This window comes from Grosmannia clavigera (assembly GCF_000143105.1).
Source record: "Grosmannia clavigera kw1407 unplaced genomic scaffold GCSC_179, whole genome shotgun sequence".
NCBI lineage: Eukaryota > Fungi > Ascomycota > Sordariomycetes > Ophiostomatales > Ophiostomataceae > Leptographium > Leptographium clavigerum.
Window position 1 is genome coordinate 416,785 of NW_014040759.1, and position 16,686 is coordinate 433,470.

Here is a 16,686-nt window from a genome sequence, read left to right on the forward strand (position 1 = left end):
TCTAGACTCTTGTCATGAACACTGCGATGAGCAGACTTATGCACAACACCAGGTGTGGGCTGGCATGGCAGATTGGCGGTGAAAGGGTCGGTTCATATTTGCAGCATTGACTGTGCTGTTGGCCTGTGTTGTTACCATGTATGCAGGATAGAGGAGGCCCGTGACCCACCTGGTGCTCGTATCTACTTTTTCAAGTTTTGCCTTATTGGGGAAAGAGCGGGGCAGGATCAAGATTGCGGAAAGCGTAGGGGCTGGGCAACCAGGCGGAACCAGGAAATTCTTGGTCTCTTTTGATAAGTGACAAGCGGCAGCGGCGACAATGCGGACAGACGAGTTCCTTCCAGCGCGCAAGCCGGCCAGCGGCAGCCAGATCTCATCCGAGCGGATTGCCCTGGACACGGACGAAATCGTGCTGGACCCCGAAGAGACATGGCACTGTGTACGGAGTACTTGTAGAAGCTCTGGGCTAGTTCTCCCGCAAGAGGACTAGTCCAGGAACCTGTTCTCTGAAAACGGCGTGAATAATAACGGGCCTGGGCTTCTGGGCTTCTGGTCTGAATGCGGCCACTTTGCCATGCTGTTGTAAGACTACGGAGTACACAGGATTATCTTATATTGGATACGATCTACAGACTCAGGGCGCTGCACGAGGCTGTATGCTTCCGGGACCCTGGCTGTCTGCCCCATGGCGCCGCAGCGCCCTGTTGGCACCAGATGAAAAGGGGAACAACAGCCGCCGCTTTGCTGTCTGAGATGCAGGTCGGATTGCGCAATTCGATCGCCGGAAAGGAACGCCGGCGAAATTGCCAATCGATCGAGTTTCTCCCTACGAGTCTGAGCCTACCGCCCTGCGCTGTTCAAAAGCGGCAGGAAAAGACCCAACAGTAGCTGAGGTAAGACGCATGATCTGGCGCGGTACCGTTGCCAAGGGTGCGACTCTGGGCGTCCAAGCACTAAGGAGTACCGGCTTCAAGCGCTCTAGGGGTGCATTTTCCGTCTCGGCTGTCGCCCGTCTCTTGGAAGCAATGGAGCGCTTGGGCGGCAAGCAATTTTGCGCATCATACTCAAAGTCCCATGCCAATGTCAAGATTGAAATTGGAGGAAACGTATCTTACGGCTGTCGTGATGACAACCAGGCTCTATGGACTATCATCTTACGGGGACCGTTCGTGTGGATATGTGCACCTGGACTAGCAGGTAGGGCCGTGTAAGTGCTGTAATATACTCCGAATGATACCCTGGCCGTATCGATGCTAGCCGCACCTTCCCTGCGCATCACCCCTCCACCAAAACGCTCTCTGGGCGTTTAGCCAACGGCTGCCCCCCCTTTATTTCATTCACTCCTTCGCTCTTCCCCCCTTGATGACACATTTCGTGGCCTGCCGCACGTTTCGGGTCATTCTTTCGTTTCCTCTTATTTTCCTCCCTGTTTAATAGCCGTCTGCTGCTATTGTCGACACGATCCTCCACCGGGTAGCCAGAGAATGCCCGCCAACGACCTCGCTGCTGTCCGTACTGCCGTCCAGCTGAGCACGGTAGACGCAGTCGTTCTACAGTTGTGTGCCGCTCCGGGCGCTGCGTAAGCTGTGGTCCACAAATACGGACGCAGAGAACAAAGCACGAGAGAGTCGAGAGGGCGTGATACCACTCTCGCACAATTACAAAAACACCTCCCACAGGACCCCTTGCGATTCTGTTGGCGACCCAGATCCCACAGCCAGGCGACGCTGAACCAAGCCAGCTCACGCACACCCGCCCGAACGCATCGTCCGTGTCTGCCCCCCCCCCCCTCTCCATAATACAGCAGGCGTGTCGCAACAGAGTGCTTGCGCCGTTTCTCCCGATTTTGACTTTCGACCTCGAATCCTCGGCCTTTTCATCGTCTCCGCCTCGGCCGTCTAGCCTTTCTTCTGCTGCTGTCTTCTCCCTCCTTCTCCTGTGTCTTTCTGCTGCTGCGGCCTTCTGCTGCCTTCCTTCTCTTGCCTAGCCTTGAAAATACCCCCCCCCCCCTACAGCCTGTCTCATTTACAGCGTGCTCGTCCCCCATTCTGCCCCTACACCCGCGCGCCAAACCCGGTCGCATCTTCATTGTGTCAGCTTTGTCTGGCGCAGGCCTAAATCCGCCCCCGTCTCCTCCTCGATCCTCTCTACCCCCCCCTCTCTCCCAAAGGCACTCGCACTCGCTACACCTTTGCATTCTCGCATACATGCCATTCGACTACGTACGCATTAGCACTGACTGGTGACCTGAGACGGCAATCGGCATCATCCAACAGCCGAAAAGACGCTGCACTCTGCCATATGCCGTCCAGCAAAGGGAACGAGACCGGCCGCGAGGCCGGCAACACAGTACGCAAGACGGCGCCGCAGCCACTGGCTCTGGCTGAGTCGGCGCTCATGGCGAGCGACCGCAGTCTTGCCGACGCATCTCTTCAGATCGACTCACCAGCCGAATACTCCATCCATTCTCGATCTCCCAGGTCGCCCAATTCGCCATTACGCTACAACGATAGGAGCGGCAGCCTGGTGCTGAGCCAGACCCCCGTACCGGCAGGAAAGCCGCCTGTTCATCTCGCCGAGCTCATCAGCCAGCCGCTTGCCGACAGCGAAAGCAGCCACCATCCCTCTCTCTCGACCTCCACCAGCTCATCCCAGCTGCAGCAACCAGCACAGCCACCGCAACAGCCACCACAGCAACATCAGCAAAAGCATTACGGGCACGGTCGACACAGGCAAAACGAGGACAAGACATCCAAGTCCAATTTCTTCTTCCACTTTGGTAAATCGTCTAGATCGACGGAAAGACTTGTGTCCGCCAGCGGCGGCAGCGGTGGTGGGAGTGGCAGCGGTAGTGGCAGCGGTAGTGGCAGCGGTAATAGCTGTATGCCCGACCCAAGAGATGACCTTGCGTCAAGAGGTGGGGACTCGTCCTCAAGCAGGACCGGAAAACATTCAGGTAAGCCTAACCATGCAGGTCCAGCACTCCTGGGAAGCCTCCACTCACGGCTTTGTGCCTAAACAGATGCCGAGCCCACGCAAGCGGCCAACAGCGCTGAGCTTCCGACACGCTCGAACGCCTCCCTTGTCTCCTCTTCGACCGAAGCCGAAATCAGTTCTTCCAACTCACGAAAGGGGAAGCCGAAATCGTTTGGGCGTCTAGGGCGGACACGATCCAACCGGGATAAGAACGGCAACATCATTCATTCCAACACGACCACGGCGACCAATACACCGGCCTCATCTATGCAAGACGACGCTTCGATGCGAATGGTCGAGCCGCCCGAGCGCGCCTATCAGCCTGCTGCCACCCTGAAGCCGGCAGCCGTGATGCCGCACGAGCCGTCCCACAGGGAGGCTAAGGCCTCGAGGACGCGCAACCACTCGGCAGAACGGGTGCGTCCACGCGATGTTCCTAGCACACGGGACGGCCATCAAAACAAGCAAAATCAAACCCGCGAGCGTGAACATGTGCGGGCACAGCCGTCGTCCTCGCGGGAAACCGGCGGCTACACGTTTTTCAGCGGATTGAAGAACAGCCGAGCTGCAGACATCTTCAGCAAGGGATTTTTCGGTAAGAGCACACGGAGTGGGAGCACGACGGAGCGGGAGCCAGTCGTGGACGATGAGCACTACGTGCTCCGGGTGATCAACCGGCCGCTCGTCGAGCAGACACGAATGACTCGCATCTCGAAACGGCTAGAGGATTCGCGTGATAAGACGGAGTTCTGGATGCCTGCTTTCCCGTGGAGGGCCATTGACTACCTCAACTTCAAGGGGACCGACGTGGAAGGCCTCTACCGGGTTCCTGGAAGCGGGCCGCAGATCAAGAAGTGGCAGCGGAAGTTTGACCAAGGTTCGTTAGTGTCTAGACGGCCGACATTGCTGGCAGAAAGGCTTCAGCTGCTGACCGTGTGACGCTGTGCAGAGCATGACGTGGATCTTCTTTCGCAGGACGATCTGTACGACATCAACATTATCGGCTCGATGCTAAAGGCCTGGCTACGGGAGCTGCCGGACGAGCTGTTTCCCAAGGCAGCACAGGAGAGAGTTGCACGCCAATGTGCCGGGTCCGAGAGGGTGCCCCAGCTGCTGATTGACGAGCTGTCGGACCTGTCACCGTTCAACTACTACCTGCTCTTTGCCATCACCTGCCACCTGAGCCTGCTATTGGCACATTCGGACAAGAACAAGATGGACTACCGGAATCTGTGCATCTGCTTCCAGCCGTGCATGAAGATTGACGCGTTTTCGTTCAAGTTCCTAGTGTGCGACTGGCGAGACTGCTGGCAGGGATGCCGAAACGAGATGCGGTACATTGAGGAGGAGTACCGGATCTTCGGGCTGCCACCACCCATGGGCATCTCGACGCCACGGTCGCAGCTTCCGCCAGGCAGCGACGGGTTGGCGCAGGAGCAGGTGGCCGACATGCGGCAGATCTCGTCGTCGGACAGCGACAGGCAGCTCGACCAAGTCGACCAGCCCCCGTTGAGGAGGCCGCCCAATATGGAGACGGGCAGCGTGGCGTCGACCTCGACTATCTCGACGACACTGACGATTGATAGTCAGCGGGCGGCAACGCCGCCAGGGCAGTCTGGAGAGATGCGAGGAGATGGACGGGGACAGATGCGGCCGCTGTCACCGATCAAGCCGCTCTCTCCTCTCGGCTTCTGAGACGATTGATCGGATACAATAGACTCCTCCCTCCGGCCGAACGTGAAAACGGATCACGTTCTACGCTCCGAAAAATGGCTCTGTTCTATTCTAGGCGCCACGTTGTGATACCCCTTGACGAGCATGTCTTCTCAGCGACTATTTTGGCGGTTCCTTCCGCGTGGATCTTTTGCTCTTAAAGTTTGTCTGTGGACAGCAATCCTTCCAATTTTAGCGAAAGCGTCTGGAAGCGTGTGCTTTTCTTTACGATTATTGATTTGGTATACCCCTGGATCTTGCTTCCTGGTATTGGTATGTGGCGGCCTTATAAGATAGTATGTTAGCGATTCATGAATATTTTTTTTGCACCTGGGCAAAGCGTTTCTACAGTGACAAAGTGTACTCTCGATTGAAGTGTGTGCACAGTGAAACAAACTTGGACAGGACAGCTTTGCAACATAGATTATAGAATGAATCAAAGACTATGGAAATCCGCGACATGGCCAATGGCTGAGCAGAAGGCAGAAAAAAGCCTCCAGCTCGTTGAGCCTATGCCGTCACGTTTTAGGTTGACCGATAACGCCAAGCGCCCTTTTCCGACCAGAACAGCAGCGAGCATAAGAAAGATGATGACCTCCTCGGTCTGACAACGGCCCGGCTTCTACTTTTTTGACCGGGTCCCGGCGGCCGAGGCGGCGTGTAGCTCGTTGCGGCGCATGCGGCGGTCGTTGCGGCGGACGTGTTCCTTGCGTTCGCGGCGGCTGTCGCCACGGACGGAGGTGCCCTTGGCGGCGTGATCGGCGTCCTTCTGCCAGTCCTTGACCTCGACGAGCCAGTCGGCCTGGCCGTCCTTGGTCTTGTTGGCGCCGCCAAAGCCCCATTTGGGCGTCCAGGTTTGGGTCTTGTCGTCGTACTGGATGTTGCGGCGCTGCTCGCGCGTCTTGGGCTTGATGCCCTTGCGCGCGGCAAACTGTTCCCAGCGGGTCGGCGGCTTCGGCTGCGGCAGCGGCTTCTCACGCGGCAGCGCCGTCGTGACCGGCGGCAGGCTGAGCAGCACGCCGTCGCTGGCCGTCCGCTCGACCCGACACGTCGTTAGCAGCTGGTTGATCAGCGCCTGCGCGCCGTCGCGCGCCACCGCGGCCAGCTGCGCCTCTACCGTGGCCGTCGACGCCGTCCGGTCGATCCGCACCGGGTTCGTGTCGTTGGCCAGCAGCAGGCCCAGGTCAAAACTGTAGGGCGTCGGCTTCTCCACGGCCACGGCCAGCTTCGGACGCGCGGCCAGCGCTGCTACGGCCGTGCTGGCCTGCTCTTCGATCGGTCCCGGCATCGTGTTGGCGGGCAGGTGCGGAGAGGGGCAGAGGGGCTGTGTGTGCGTGTGTGTGTGTTGTCGACGGACGAGTATATCGACGTGGTTGAAACAGGCCAAAAGACTTGAACTTTTTTTTCTCGATAAGCAGATGTGGGTCTGACTACCTTATCGGCTCTGGAAAGACCCACTTTATGGGCGTGTGCTAACTTGAACGTAGTGCCATCTCACGGAGAACTGTATACGTCCAAACCAACTGCACGTCTTGTAGTAAGCTCCAAGGCCTTTCGTAGGTCTAGTAGGTTGGTTTACCAAGGCCAGACTGCGTACCTGCTTGCAGCTCAGGACCCAGTCTTACCCACGACGTGCTTTCTGGAGGAGGTCACCTGACCTCAGAAAATCTACAAAATACCCCACTTTTGTGGGCGATAATACGATAAGGAAAAATCGCAGCTTAATATCTTTTTTTTTTTTTCGAAGATTACAACCAGCAAGCCTTCATTCCGTTCTTGCCGTACTTTCTTCCTATATCGCGACATCAAGCAATAATGGAGCCTGTACAGAAGAAGAAGAAGACTGGAAAGGAGAAGGTGAAGGTGGCCAAGCCAGTGGCGAAAGTGACAGAGCAGCGGACGAAGCAGCGGATGGAGCAGCCGGCTGAGACACCAGACTTGGTTGAGGATTCAATGGACGAAGAGGAGGAAGAGGAGCAGGGAGAAGAGCAGGGGGAAGAACAGGGGGAGAAGGAGGCGCCAAAGACGTTCAAAGAGCTTGTGAGTATGACTGGAAAGAGGAGTGAAGATGAGAGAAGACGAGGGACGAGGGACGAGGATTGAAAGAAGAAGGACCAGTCGAGAAAGACAACTGACAAGGAACCAGGGACTCGTCGATGCGCTATGCGAGGTGTGTGAGATGCTCGGCTACACGGCGCCGACGCCGATCCAAGCGGCGGCAATCCCGGTGGCACTGAAGAACCGGGACATCATCGGCACGGCGGAAACGGGCAGCGGCAAGACGATTGCATTTGCGCTACCGATGCTGCAGGCGCTGCTGGATCGGCCGCGGCCGCTATTCGGGCTGGTGCTGTCGCCAACACGGGAGCTGGCGGTGCAGATCGGGCAGACATTTGAGTCGTTTGCGGCCATCTCGCTACGCTGCGCGGTGGTGGTGGGCGGGATGGACATGGTGTCGCAGTCGATTGCGCTGGCGAAGAAGCCGCACGTGGTGGTGGCAAACGGCCGGGACGACTGCTGGACCACCTGGAGAAGACCAAGGGCTTCTCGCTCAAGCACCTGCAGTACCTGGTGATCGACGAGGCGGACCGGCTGCTCGACATGGACTTTGGGCCGATCCTGGAGAAGATCTTGCGGCATCTGCCGCGGGAACGCCGAACGATGCTTTTTTCGGCCACCATGTCGTCGCAGGTGGAGAGCCTGCAGCGGGCGAGCCTGCGGGATCCGGTGCGCGTCAACGTGGCGTCGAGCGCACACCAGACGGTGTCGACGCTAAAGCAGAGCGTGATCGTGACGCCGACGACGCGCAAGGACGTCTGTCTCGTCTATCTCGTCAACGAGTTCTACGGACAGTCGATCATGGTGTTCACGCGCACCATCTACGAGACGCAGCGGTTGGCGATCCTGCTGCGGGCGCTCGGGTTCGGCGCGGTGCCGCTGCACGCCCGGCTCAGCCAGTCGCAGCGGCTCAGCGCGCTCAACAAGATCAAGTCGGGCAGCCGTGAGATGCTGATCGCGACGGACGTGGCGGCACGCGGGCTCGACATCCCGCACATTGGCATCGTAATCAACTACGACGTGCCGCAGGACAGCAAGACGTACGTGCACCGAGTCGGCCGGACGGCGCGCGCCGGCAAGTCCGGCCACGCCGTCAACCTGGTCACGCAGTACGACCACACCCACTTTCTCGCCGTCGAGAAGGCCATCGGGATGGAGCGCAAGATCCTGCCCTTTCCCATCGACCGCGAGGAGCTGATGATGTTCAATCCGCGCGTCGAGGAGGCCCAGCGCCACGCCCATGTCGAGATGCGCACGTTTATCGAGCAGAACGGCAAGCGCAAGAAGACCGGCCGCTCGGCTGCCGGCGGCCAGCGGCGCCACGATGGAATGGATCGGGAGGAGCACTAGGTGGAGGTTGGACGTGGACGAAAGGATGGGAGAAAAGACGGTGGTTTGGGAGGGCACCCGGATGGGATACCCATGCATGCATCGGATGTTTGGGCGTACGGCTGCTTGTTTGTGCTTTGGGGGAGTTTTGAGTGCTGTTCTGGATTCTATTTTAGCTGTTGACAATACAAAGTAAGATACGGATACAGAGTGTGGATTTCTGGAGGTCACCTGACCTCCGCCCGAAATCAATACAGAGTAAAAAACGATGTCTTTAGCGCATTAGGGGCAGAAAAAGGGGGTAATACGATTCTGCCGGCATTAATCGGGCAAAAGCGGTAAGCCCTTTCTTTTAGGAGGGACCTCTGTACTCTCTTTAGTAATACAACCAACTAATCGGGAGTTGCTAGACACACGGTCGAAATTGCTAGACACACGGGCGCACGTGACTTATTTCAGCAGTTACTCCGTACAGACGGCAGAATACAAATCGTAAGTGGTGCAAGTGGTCCAGCAGCAGCACTAGCGGCAACCTGCGTGCTGTACTCTGTACGGAGTATACTAAAATATATATGGTAGCATGGTAGGCTTTGTATAACGGCTTGCTATAGGGCGTCCTTTAAGCAAGCTTTGCCTACTAAAAGGCCGCTAGCCTGCCACTTTGGGATAGTAAGGTAGCGTACAATTAAGCAATAATCCTTATTATAATAAAGAAGGCATAGCGTTGTAACTGATTCTGTATACGGAGTAGTATTTGCCAGTCTTTTCTGTTCTTATTCAGTGATTTTTGTTATTTTACTCCGTACTTCGAATCTATTTTGCACGATCTTAGTATTCCCATCTGTAACTTACGTGCGACCGTGTGTGTAGCAATTCCCAACTAGTCTCATTAGTAAGAACAATATTATTTATTACTTCTTCCTCTTTACCTTTGCCCTCTTCTTCTCCTTATTCTCCTTTCTCACCACAAAGTCACTATAGCGACTAAGTTTCAGCCTCACACTCGCAAGCATATCTCTATTCACTGCAAGTCCCTAGACTAGCGAGCAAACATCAGGCACTATAGCAAAAATGCCGACGAACCTTCGCCTCGATATAGTTGACAGCCTGCCCCAGGCAGATGTACAGTATTCGACTATGCCGGCCCTCCTTGCCTATCTAAAAGCGATCACAGACAGAACAATCGACTCGGTTATAGTAGCATCTGTAGCGCCAAAAAACTTTCCTAGCATTGACAAAGCACTACAAAATCGCAAATCAAAGACGCGCATTGTATTTCTTGCTGAGCATAAGCTGCTTATTATCACCTTTCCTACTGGGCATTATGAACAACTACATATCCTCCTAGACCAGGAAATCACAGGTACATCTTGTTAGGACCGTCGACCTTCAGCGCCGCATGTGTTGCAGGCAGAGTCTCTTTGGTCGCCATGGCAGAATATAGCTAGCCGACGTGGCCGATTGAACAAGTATGCCAAGACCAACTGATCTCTTAACATCAGTTATGCTGACTTTTCCAGAGGACCTTTTTCAATGGCTTGGATGTCATCTAGTATTTCGGGTTAGATATCGATCTCTTCTTCTTCAGTTGTTGTATTACGCATGGATTGCCCTCACCAGGCCCCGGTCGAAATTTTACCCTATATAAGCAGAACCGTGTCCCACAACAACTTCTACCCTTGTCGTGCCATAACCCCCACATTTCCCCCGCAAATCTACTTTTACCCCTTCCCATCAAAGCTTTTGCTCTGCGGCAGAAGTTCCTTTCTCTCCAAGCAGTTCGATGCCGTCACGCAATCGAAGCTTAGGTCGAGTCCTTTTCATATGGGACCTCAATGACACTGACGATCGAATCCCACTCGGAGGTCTGGAGGAGATCGAGGCCCTAACCAACAGGGACCTGCTCCAGTTTCTCAACATTCTATAAATCACCACCGGCGATATAGTAGTTCAGAATCCCAATGCAGAAGAAATATTAGACAATAATAAACCCCTCGAGTCAGGGGACTACACCGTAAGCGCAGATTCTATCGATGTAAGAACACCGTTAAAGAGATTTTGCTTTCCTTCTACATAAGTTTAACAAACTAATTAATACTATAACAGGTCACAAATGAAATGATTTACACACGAGCCTCGTCTATAACATCAGGAGAACTGACGAGAGTATTTCTTAAAGCAGTGCAAAGGCGAGATGGTCGCTGCGTAATTTCAAAGATCGAGAATCAAGCTGCACGAAGAAACCGGTGGGCGGGATTCCAAGCTGCACATATTTTCCCCCTCGCATATGAAGAGCAGTGGCTTGCCAACGACTACGGACGCTGGATCTTGATTGTCCCGCACCGAGGAGGGACGATTAACTCTGTGCAGAATGGCATTATTCCCCGCTCCGATCTACACGAAACGTTCGACCAATACCTGATCTCAATCAACCCAGACGTAAGTTTGTCATTACAAACAGTAGACCAACCTGCTTTGGAGTACAAAAATAATTCTCGAGCTAATTTACCATTCTCTCTTGATTTAGAATGGCTATAAGATCGTTTTTTTTTGACATGAACTTCTACCAACTTTCCGGTCAGACGCTTGACCGCCGCCTACTAAATGATCAAGCTTGCCCTCCCGACCAGCTGTTCCGATGGCACTTTCGGCAGGCTGTTTTAACAAATATGCGCGGCGCTGGTGAGCCAATTTTTGAGCATGATAATCCGCCGAAGTCCGACATAATGGGTACGATCATGGAAGGCCCGAAGACAGCAGAACGTATGGAGTTTGAGCTTTTTGGCCGCTTAGCTCAATGCATCGAAATTGCAGCCGAGAACAAGGGGGGTGGGAACAGGAGGACAAGAAAGACTAGACATTGGAACAGACGACAGGAAATGGGTTACGACTGATCACAGAAATTGTTGACAAAGGCAAAGAGAACCAGGCATTATAGCGCATACTCTTTCTTGGTGTTTTTCTACACGTTCTTTACGCATGCTCTTTGAACTTTTCTGGTTTTCCCTTTGTTTTCTTTTCCTTTATCTTTTATCTTTTATTTCTTTTTTCTAGTATAAGCAGCACTAGCAGTATAAGATACGTAGGCCGCCTAAAAGGCAGCGGCTATAGCGACAATAGCACTATAATAAACCGTATTATAACATAAAAAGCTTAGTAAAATACAACAATCTGCTGCAAAGCATGCTTTTATAAGAAGTTAAGCCAGCTAAAAGGCGGCGATCGCCCCGGTGCTGTAGAGCGGAGCTGGTAAGGTAGACAGGGGCTTTTTAAAGCAATAGAGGAGGGCTTTGTTTTAGGGTCTTATTCAGTGCTGTTCTTCGTACTTTGAAGCTATTGTACACGACGTTGATCGAACTAGATTTTCTGCCGTGGTTAGCCGCCTGAAGAAGTCACGTGGGCCCACCACTCATCAATTCCCTCTAGAGCGCAGACGAGATTTTGCCCCGTCAAGTCGAGGCCAACACGCGAGGTCAGGACGCCGGGACTCAACGACTGGACGCGTACCGGAGACAGTGACAGCGCAGACGACGAGACACAGAGCGGCAGACGGCTCAGGGACCGGAACGAGCAATTGATGGCGGCAGTAAGCGGCACGCGGCGGCTGGTGAGCCTGCAGCCGGTGTTGGGATGGAGGGGTGTTGGCCTGGGGGCAGCAGCGGCCTCGTCGGCAGTCCGACCGCTCTCGACGACGGCGGCCTGTGGTGGTCCCAAGGGTGCGGCCCACGTGCGGGGCAACAAGCAGGTGCAGATGCGCAAGAAGAAAAAGGCGCCGCCGCGCGGCAAGACGGCCGAACCGGGCGAGCGCAAGCAGCTGCGACGACGGATTGTGCTGAGCAACGGCAACGCGCTGGCGGTGACAGGCCTGGAGGAGCTGACGGCCAGCAGGCTGCACGACAGCGACAGCGTCGGACGCGTGCTCGCGCTGCCCGACGGCGTGGTCGACCAGCTGCGGGCGGTGGGCGCGTTCAAGCCGTCGCAGAGCTTCTCGCTCTTCCGGCGGCCAAGCGTGCTGATCCGTGCCGAGACGGCCACCGTGGCCGCCCAAATGCAGCAGGCTGCCGCGGCCCGACAGACACTCCGACTCGTCGTCGACGGGGATCGCATCGCCGGCAAGTCCATCCTGCTGCTGCAGGCGCTGGCGCACGGATTCATGAACGACTGGGTGGTCTTTCACATTCCAGAGGGTGTGTTCTTCCTCTGTCTTCCACCTGTTTCCCGTTTTCGTCATCGTCCTCCGTCCTCTGTCCTCTAACACACCACAGCTCATGAACTCACCTCGGCGAGCACCGACTACGCCCCCCTCGACCCCCTCGACGGCCAGCCGCCCCGCTTCGTCCAGCCGGCCTACATGCTGCAGCTGCTGCAGGCCGTCCAGGCTGCCAGCGGGCCTGTGCTCGCCCGCCACAAGACCGTCCGCGCCTACGACCGGCTCCAGAATCCGGTCGCGGCTGGCAGCACGCTGCTGCAGCTCGTCGCCGCCGCCCGTGAGAACGACCATGCCTGGCCCGTCTTCCAGGCCCTCTGGTCCGAGCTGACGACGACGGAGCCGACCGAGATCGCCCGCCCGCCCGTCCTCTTCGCCCTCGATGGCCTCGCCCACGTCATGGGCTATAGTCGCTACCGCGACCCTGCTTTCGAGCAGGTCCACGCCCACGACCTTGCCCTCGTTCGCGCCTTTGTCGACCTCCTTGCCGGCGCCGAACTGCTGCCCCATGGCGGTGCTGTCATCGCTGCTACCTCCCGCGGCAACGCGCCCGCCTGTCTGACCCTCGATCTCGCCCTCGCCCGCCGCCTGGCCGAGCAGGACCAGACGGACGCGGCCACCAACACCTCCCTCACCCCTCCACCCTACTTCCGCGGCTTCGACGACCGCGTCGCCGCTGCCCTCCACTCTGTACGTGTCCTCCGCCTCTGCGGCCTCTCCCGCCCCGAGGCTCGCTCTCTCATGGAGTACTGGGCCGCCAGCGGTGTCCTCCGCGATCGTGTCGACGAACAGGCTGTTGCCGGCACTTGGTCCCTCGCCGGCAACGGCCTCGTCGGCGAGATGGAACGCACCGCCTTGTTGAGCTTACGGCCGTAGGCTGCTGGTGCGCGGATGGCGGGAACGAGACCTGTACATTACTGTTGCATAGAATCGTGAATACAGCAATAAGTGATATCACGTGACAACCAATTGAGCTGGACCTTCTACACAAGGACTGCTAAACGATGTGGTCACGTGTAGTAGAGATCCGTGGATAAAACTTTGTGTGTATACGGTGAACGAATTAAAGCAGCAATTGTAGCGAACTACTTCGTACAGAGTACACTGGCAAAAAACAGGTCTGCACCAAATCGCTGTAGAAGCATTCCCTTCACGGTAGTCGTCCCGCCTGGCCCTCCTATTGGTAAGCCTGCCCGTGGCCGTAAGAACAGCTTTGGCGGCTCTAATAGGCTTGTAATAACCAGTGGCCTGCCTAGGCTATTCTTTTTCCTGATTCTTTTGTCTCTCTGCTCCGTACCTGCTCTCCTGCTTGCCTGCCCGCCTGCTTGCTCAACCGCTGACACTGCTGCCGTAGTACTGGTGCTACCGGTGCATTGCATTATTCTTGCTGGCAATTCTGAAGAACAGGGACATAGGCCCATACAAATAGCCGCCTTTACACAATCACATCCGCTCACAATCAAATCATGGCCTCTCACTTGTCTTCCTGCCAACGCCCAGAAAGCCAATAAGCAGACGTTTGCACCGCCCACGATTCCTCTTACTCGTCGTCGTCGTCGTCTGCCTCGCCGTCCTCGGCCGACGCGATGAACACCAGTCTGCTCATGTTTCCAGCCGTTTGCCAGACCTATAGAGTTAGCAAGGATCGCAAAAAATTTCTTCTCTCTCTCTCCTCTCTCCTCTCTCCTTCCTCTCCTACTCACATCGATCGCGGCGTATTCGTCCAGCGCCGTCAGCCATTGGTCCTCCGTGAAGCCCTTGGCAATGACCCGCTCCTTGACGCGACGCAGGCTCAGCTCGATGCCGCCGCTGTTGTGGTTGTCTTCCTCGTCCTCGTCCGCGTCCGCCCCGTCCTCCTCCCGGTCGGGCCGGCAGGCGCCCGAGTCCGCCAGCGACTTGACAAAGCTGTAGATGCGGCTGCTGGCGTTGCCCCGACGGCCGCCACCGCTGTTTGTGCTCTCCGCATTGAGCGTCTCCATGCTGGCCTCCATCAGACGCAGGGCCTCGTCCACGTCGTACCGGTCGACGGCGTCGCAGAACCGCAGCCGCGCCAGCGCCTGAGCCAGCCGCACGATGCCCAGCAGCGTGCGCGGCGTTGTGTGCGTGAATTGGCGCCCGCGCTTCTCCGCCCGCTTCTGCTGCTCGCGCATCCGCACGTACGTTTTGACCATGTAGTCCGACACTGACTCCGGCACCACCGGCCGGAACGTCCGCGCGCGCGCCACGTATGACCGCACCTCGTGCGGCGAGAAGACCACGTCCGCATCCGCGTCACTGCTCTCCCCAATCGTCGGATGCCGCCCGTGCATGTGCACATAGGTCACGTGCTTCGCCAGCTGTCCGTCCGTCTCGCGCGACGGCGTGTCCAGCAGCAGGAACATGACGTCAAACCGCGACAGCAGCGCTGCCGGCAGGTTAATGTTCTCGACCGGCGAGATCCGCGGGTTGTACCGGCCGTAGATCGGGTTCGCCGCCGCCAGGATCGATGTGCGCGCGTTCAGCGACGTCGAGATGCCCGCCTTGCTGATGCTGATCGTCTGCTGCTCCATCACCTCGTGGATCGCTGTCCGGTCGTTCTCGTCCATCTTGTCAAACTCGTCGATGCAGCAGATCCCGTTGTCCGCCAGCACCAGCGCCCCACCCTCCAGCACCATCTCGTCCGTCACCGGGTCGCGCATCACCGCCGCCGTCAGACCTACACCGCTGCTGCCTCGTCCCGTTGTGTATACGCCGCGCGGCGCCACCTTGCTGATGTACTTGAGCAGCTGCGACTTGGCCACACCCGGGTCGCCCATCAGACAGATGTTGATGTCGCCGCGGATCTTCATCCCGTCACCCATCTGCTTCGTCACTCCGCCCACCAGCAGCAGAAGCAGCGCCTTCTTCACGTCCAGGTGCCCAAAGATCTCTGGCGCGATCGACTTGGCCAGGTACTCGTACACGTGTCCCGACTGCCGGAACTGCTCGATCCGCCGCACCAGCTGTGGCTCGATCTGCATGTCCTCATACGCCCGCTTGTGCTGCGCCACGTGGTGCGCCTCCAGGTATGTGTCCGTCAGCAAGCCCGCCCGCATCGCCTTGAAGCCCGTGTACGGTGTCGGCAAGAAGATGCCCGCAATGTCCACCACGTCGCCCGGGCTGATCCGCCGCACCAGACTGCCGTAGCACAGCACCGTCAGTGTGCGCGGAATCTGCCCGATCGGCACCTGTTCTGCCAGCTCCTGCACCTTGACCTCTTGGAACGGCAGAAACTTGGACGCCCGCGATGACGGGTGCAACTGTCCGCCCGACTGGTTCGCCTTGCAGTCGGCCGACGGGCAGATCGCTAGCGGCGCAAACTGCTTGTCCGTCACCGGCTGGAAGATCTCGCAGCCGCACCGGTCGCACGTGTATGCGCTCACCTGCGCAATCGGTTTCACGTCCGACACCCGCGTCGCAATCGCCCGGATCGTAATCAGGTGTCCCAGATCCTCGCCGCGCACCTGTCGCACTGCCAGTGGCTTTGCCACGTGCTCCATTGTCGACGTCCGCGGCCGGAACACCAGCGTGTACCGTCGCGTCAGCTCTGCCGGGAACATGTCCGTCAGCATCGCCGGATCGCCCAGCGCCTCCGCCCCGTCCTGTAGCTCGCGATTGCGCAGCTTGCGCCGCGCCATCAGCACGTCCAGTACGTCATCTTTGAACGACACGTCTGTGCTCGGCTCTGGCAGCAACTCATCCACCGCTTTCGACAGCAGCTCCACGTAGTGCTTCGTGTTACCCTCGATCGACTGCGTCAGCTTGAGCTCCTGGCCCACGTCCTCTTCGAACTGATTTGTCAGTAACTATGGCCAACACAACATACACAACACCACCTACTGAATGCACGTCGTCCAGGTCCACCACAATCTCGTTGATCTTCCGGTCCGCCAGTCCCTGCAGCAGCTCCCGGTACTTGTACTGCGGCTTGCGTCGTGCTGCCCGCTCTTGTGCCCGCCGCGCCGCCGCGCCGCCGTCCTCGTCCATGAAGTCGTACTCGTCGCTCAGGTCGTCATCGTCAATGTTGATGTTGCCCAGAGCATGGACTATGGCGTGTTCCGGCGTCGACTTGAAGTCCGACAGAAAGCTCTTAAAAGCAGCTGCAGCCCGAAGTTAGCTCGGCCCAGACCATCCACTACCGCCTCGCATACGGGATCCCTACTCAGCTGGGCATTGTAGTCCACCGGCCTCTTGTAATTGAGAAGCACTTGCGCCATCGCTTCGTGTGTGGCCGACGCAGCTGGCCGGTCGTCTCGGTGAAGAAGTAGGAAAGCGTATGCACGTAAGAAGAGCGGTATCACTTGGAAGCATGTACAATCACCTGGAAGCACATACAAGAAAAGTGACGCTGTCGGGATGGCCTCGTGGAGGGGAGAATCATAGAA

At 57.0% G+C, this 16,686-nt stretch overlaps 6 protein-coding genes across 6 annotated transcripts; 4 read left to right on the forward strand and 2 right to left on the reverse strand.

Moving 5' to 3' along the window:
* Window positions 1–319: 319 nt before the first annotated feature.
* Window positions 320–752, forward strand: CMQ_116 (uncharacterized protein; the record flags this gene model as incomplete). Its single annotated transcript, XM_014313738.1, has 2 exons — window positions 320–439; window positions 633–752. 2 exons carry the CDS (start codon window positions 320–322, stop codon window positions 750–752), a joined length of 240 nt encoding a protein of 79 aa, XP_014169213.1.
* A 1,549-nt stretch (window positions 753–2,301) lies between these two features.
* CMQ_15 (Rho GTPase activator) lies at window positions 2,302–4,671 on the forward strand (the record flags this gene model as incomplete). Its single annotated transcript, XM_014313954.1, has 3 exons — window positions 2,302–2,779; window positions 3,023–3,853; window positions 3,926–4,671. 3 exons carry the CDS (start codon window positions 2,302–2,304, stop codon window positions 4,669–4,671), a joined length of 2,055 nt encoding a protein of 684 aa, XP_014169429.1.
* A 640-nt stretch (window positions 4,672–5,311) lies between these two features.
* On the reverse strand, window positions 5,312–5,977 carry CMQ_139 (ribosome biogenesis protein; the record flags this gene model as incomplete). Its single annotated transcript, XM_014313761.1, has 1 exon — window positions 5,312–5,977. The coding sequence occupies one exon, from the start codon at window positions 5,975–5,977 to the stop codon at window positions 5,312–5,314; it is 666 nt and encodes a 221-aa protein (XP_014169236.1).
* Window positions 5,978–6,504: 527 nt separating this feature from the next.
* CMQ_82 (ATP-dependent RNA helicase) lies at window positions 6,505–8,097 on the forward strand (the record flags this gene model as incomplete). Its single annotated transcript, XM_014314021.1, has 3 exons — window positions 6,505–6,729; window positions 6,836–7,183; window positions 7,225–8,097. 3 exons carry the CDS (start codon window positions 6,505–6,507, stop codon window positions 8,095–8,097), a joined length of 1,446 nt encoding a protein of 481 aa, XP_014169496.1.
* A 3,556-nt stretch (window positions 8,098–11,653) lies between these two features.
* CMQ_224 (mitochondrial ribosomal protein) lies at window positions 11,654–13,159 on the forward strand (the record flags this gene model as incomplete). Its single annotated transcript, XM_014313846.1, has 2 exons — window positions 11,654–12,263; window positions 12,342–13,159. The coding sequence occupies 2 exons, from the start codon at window positions 11,654–11,656 to the stop codon at window positions 13,157–13,159; spliced, it is 1,428 nt and encodes a 475-aa protein (XP_014169321.1).
* Window positions 13,160–13,823: 664 nt separating this feature from the next.
* Window positions 13,824–16,518, reverse strand: CMQ_293 (DNA replication licensing factor; the record flags this gene model as incomplete). The annotated part of the gene is made up of 4 exons (XM_014313915.1): window positions 13,824–13,910; window positions 13,987–16,092; window positions 16,142–16,390; window positions 16,453–16,518. 4 exons carry the CDS (start codon window positions 16,516–16,518, stop codon window positions 13,824–13,826), a joined length of 2,508 nt encoding a protein of 835 aa, XP_014169390.1.
* Window positions 16,519–16,686: the final 168 nt, after the last annotated feature.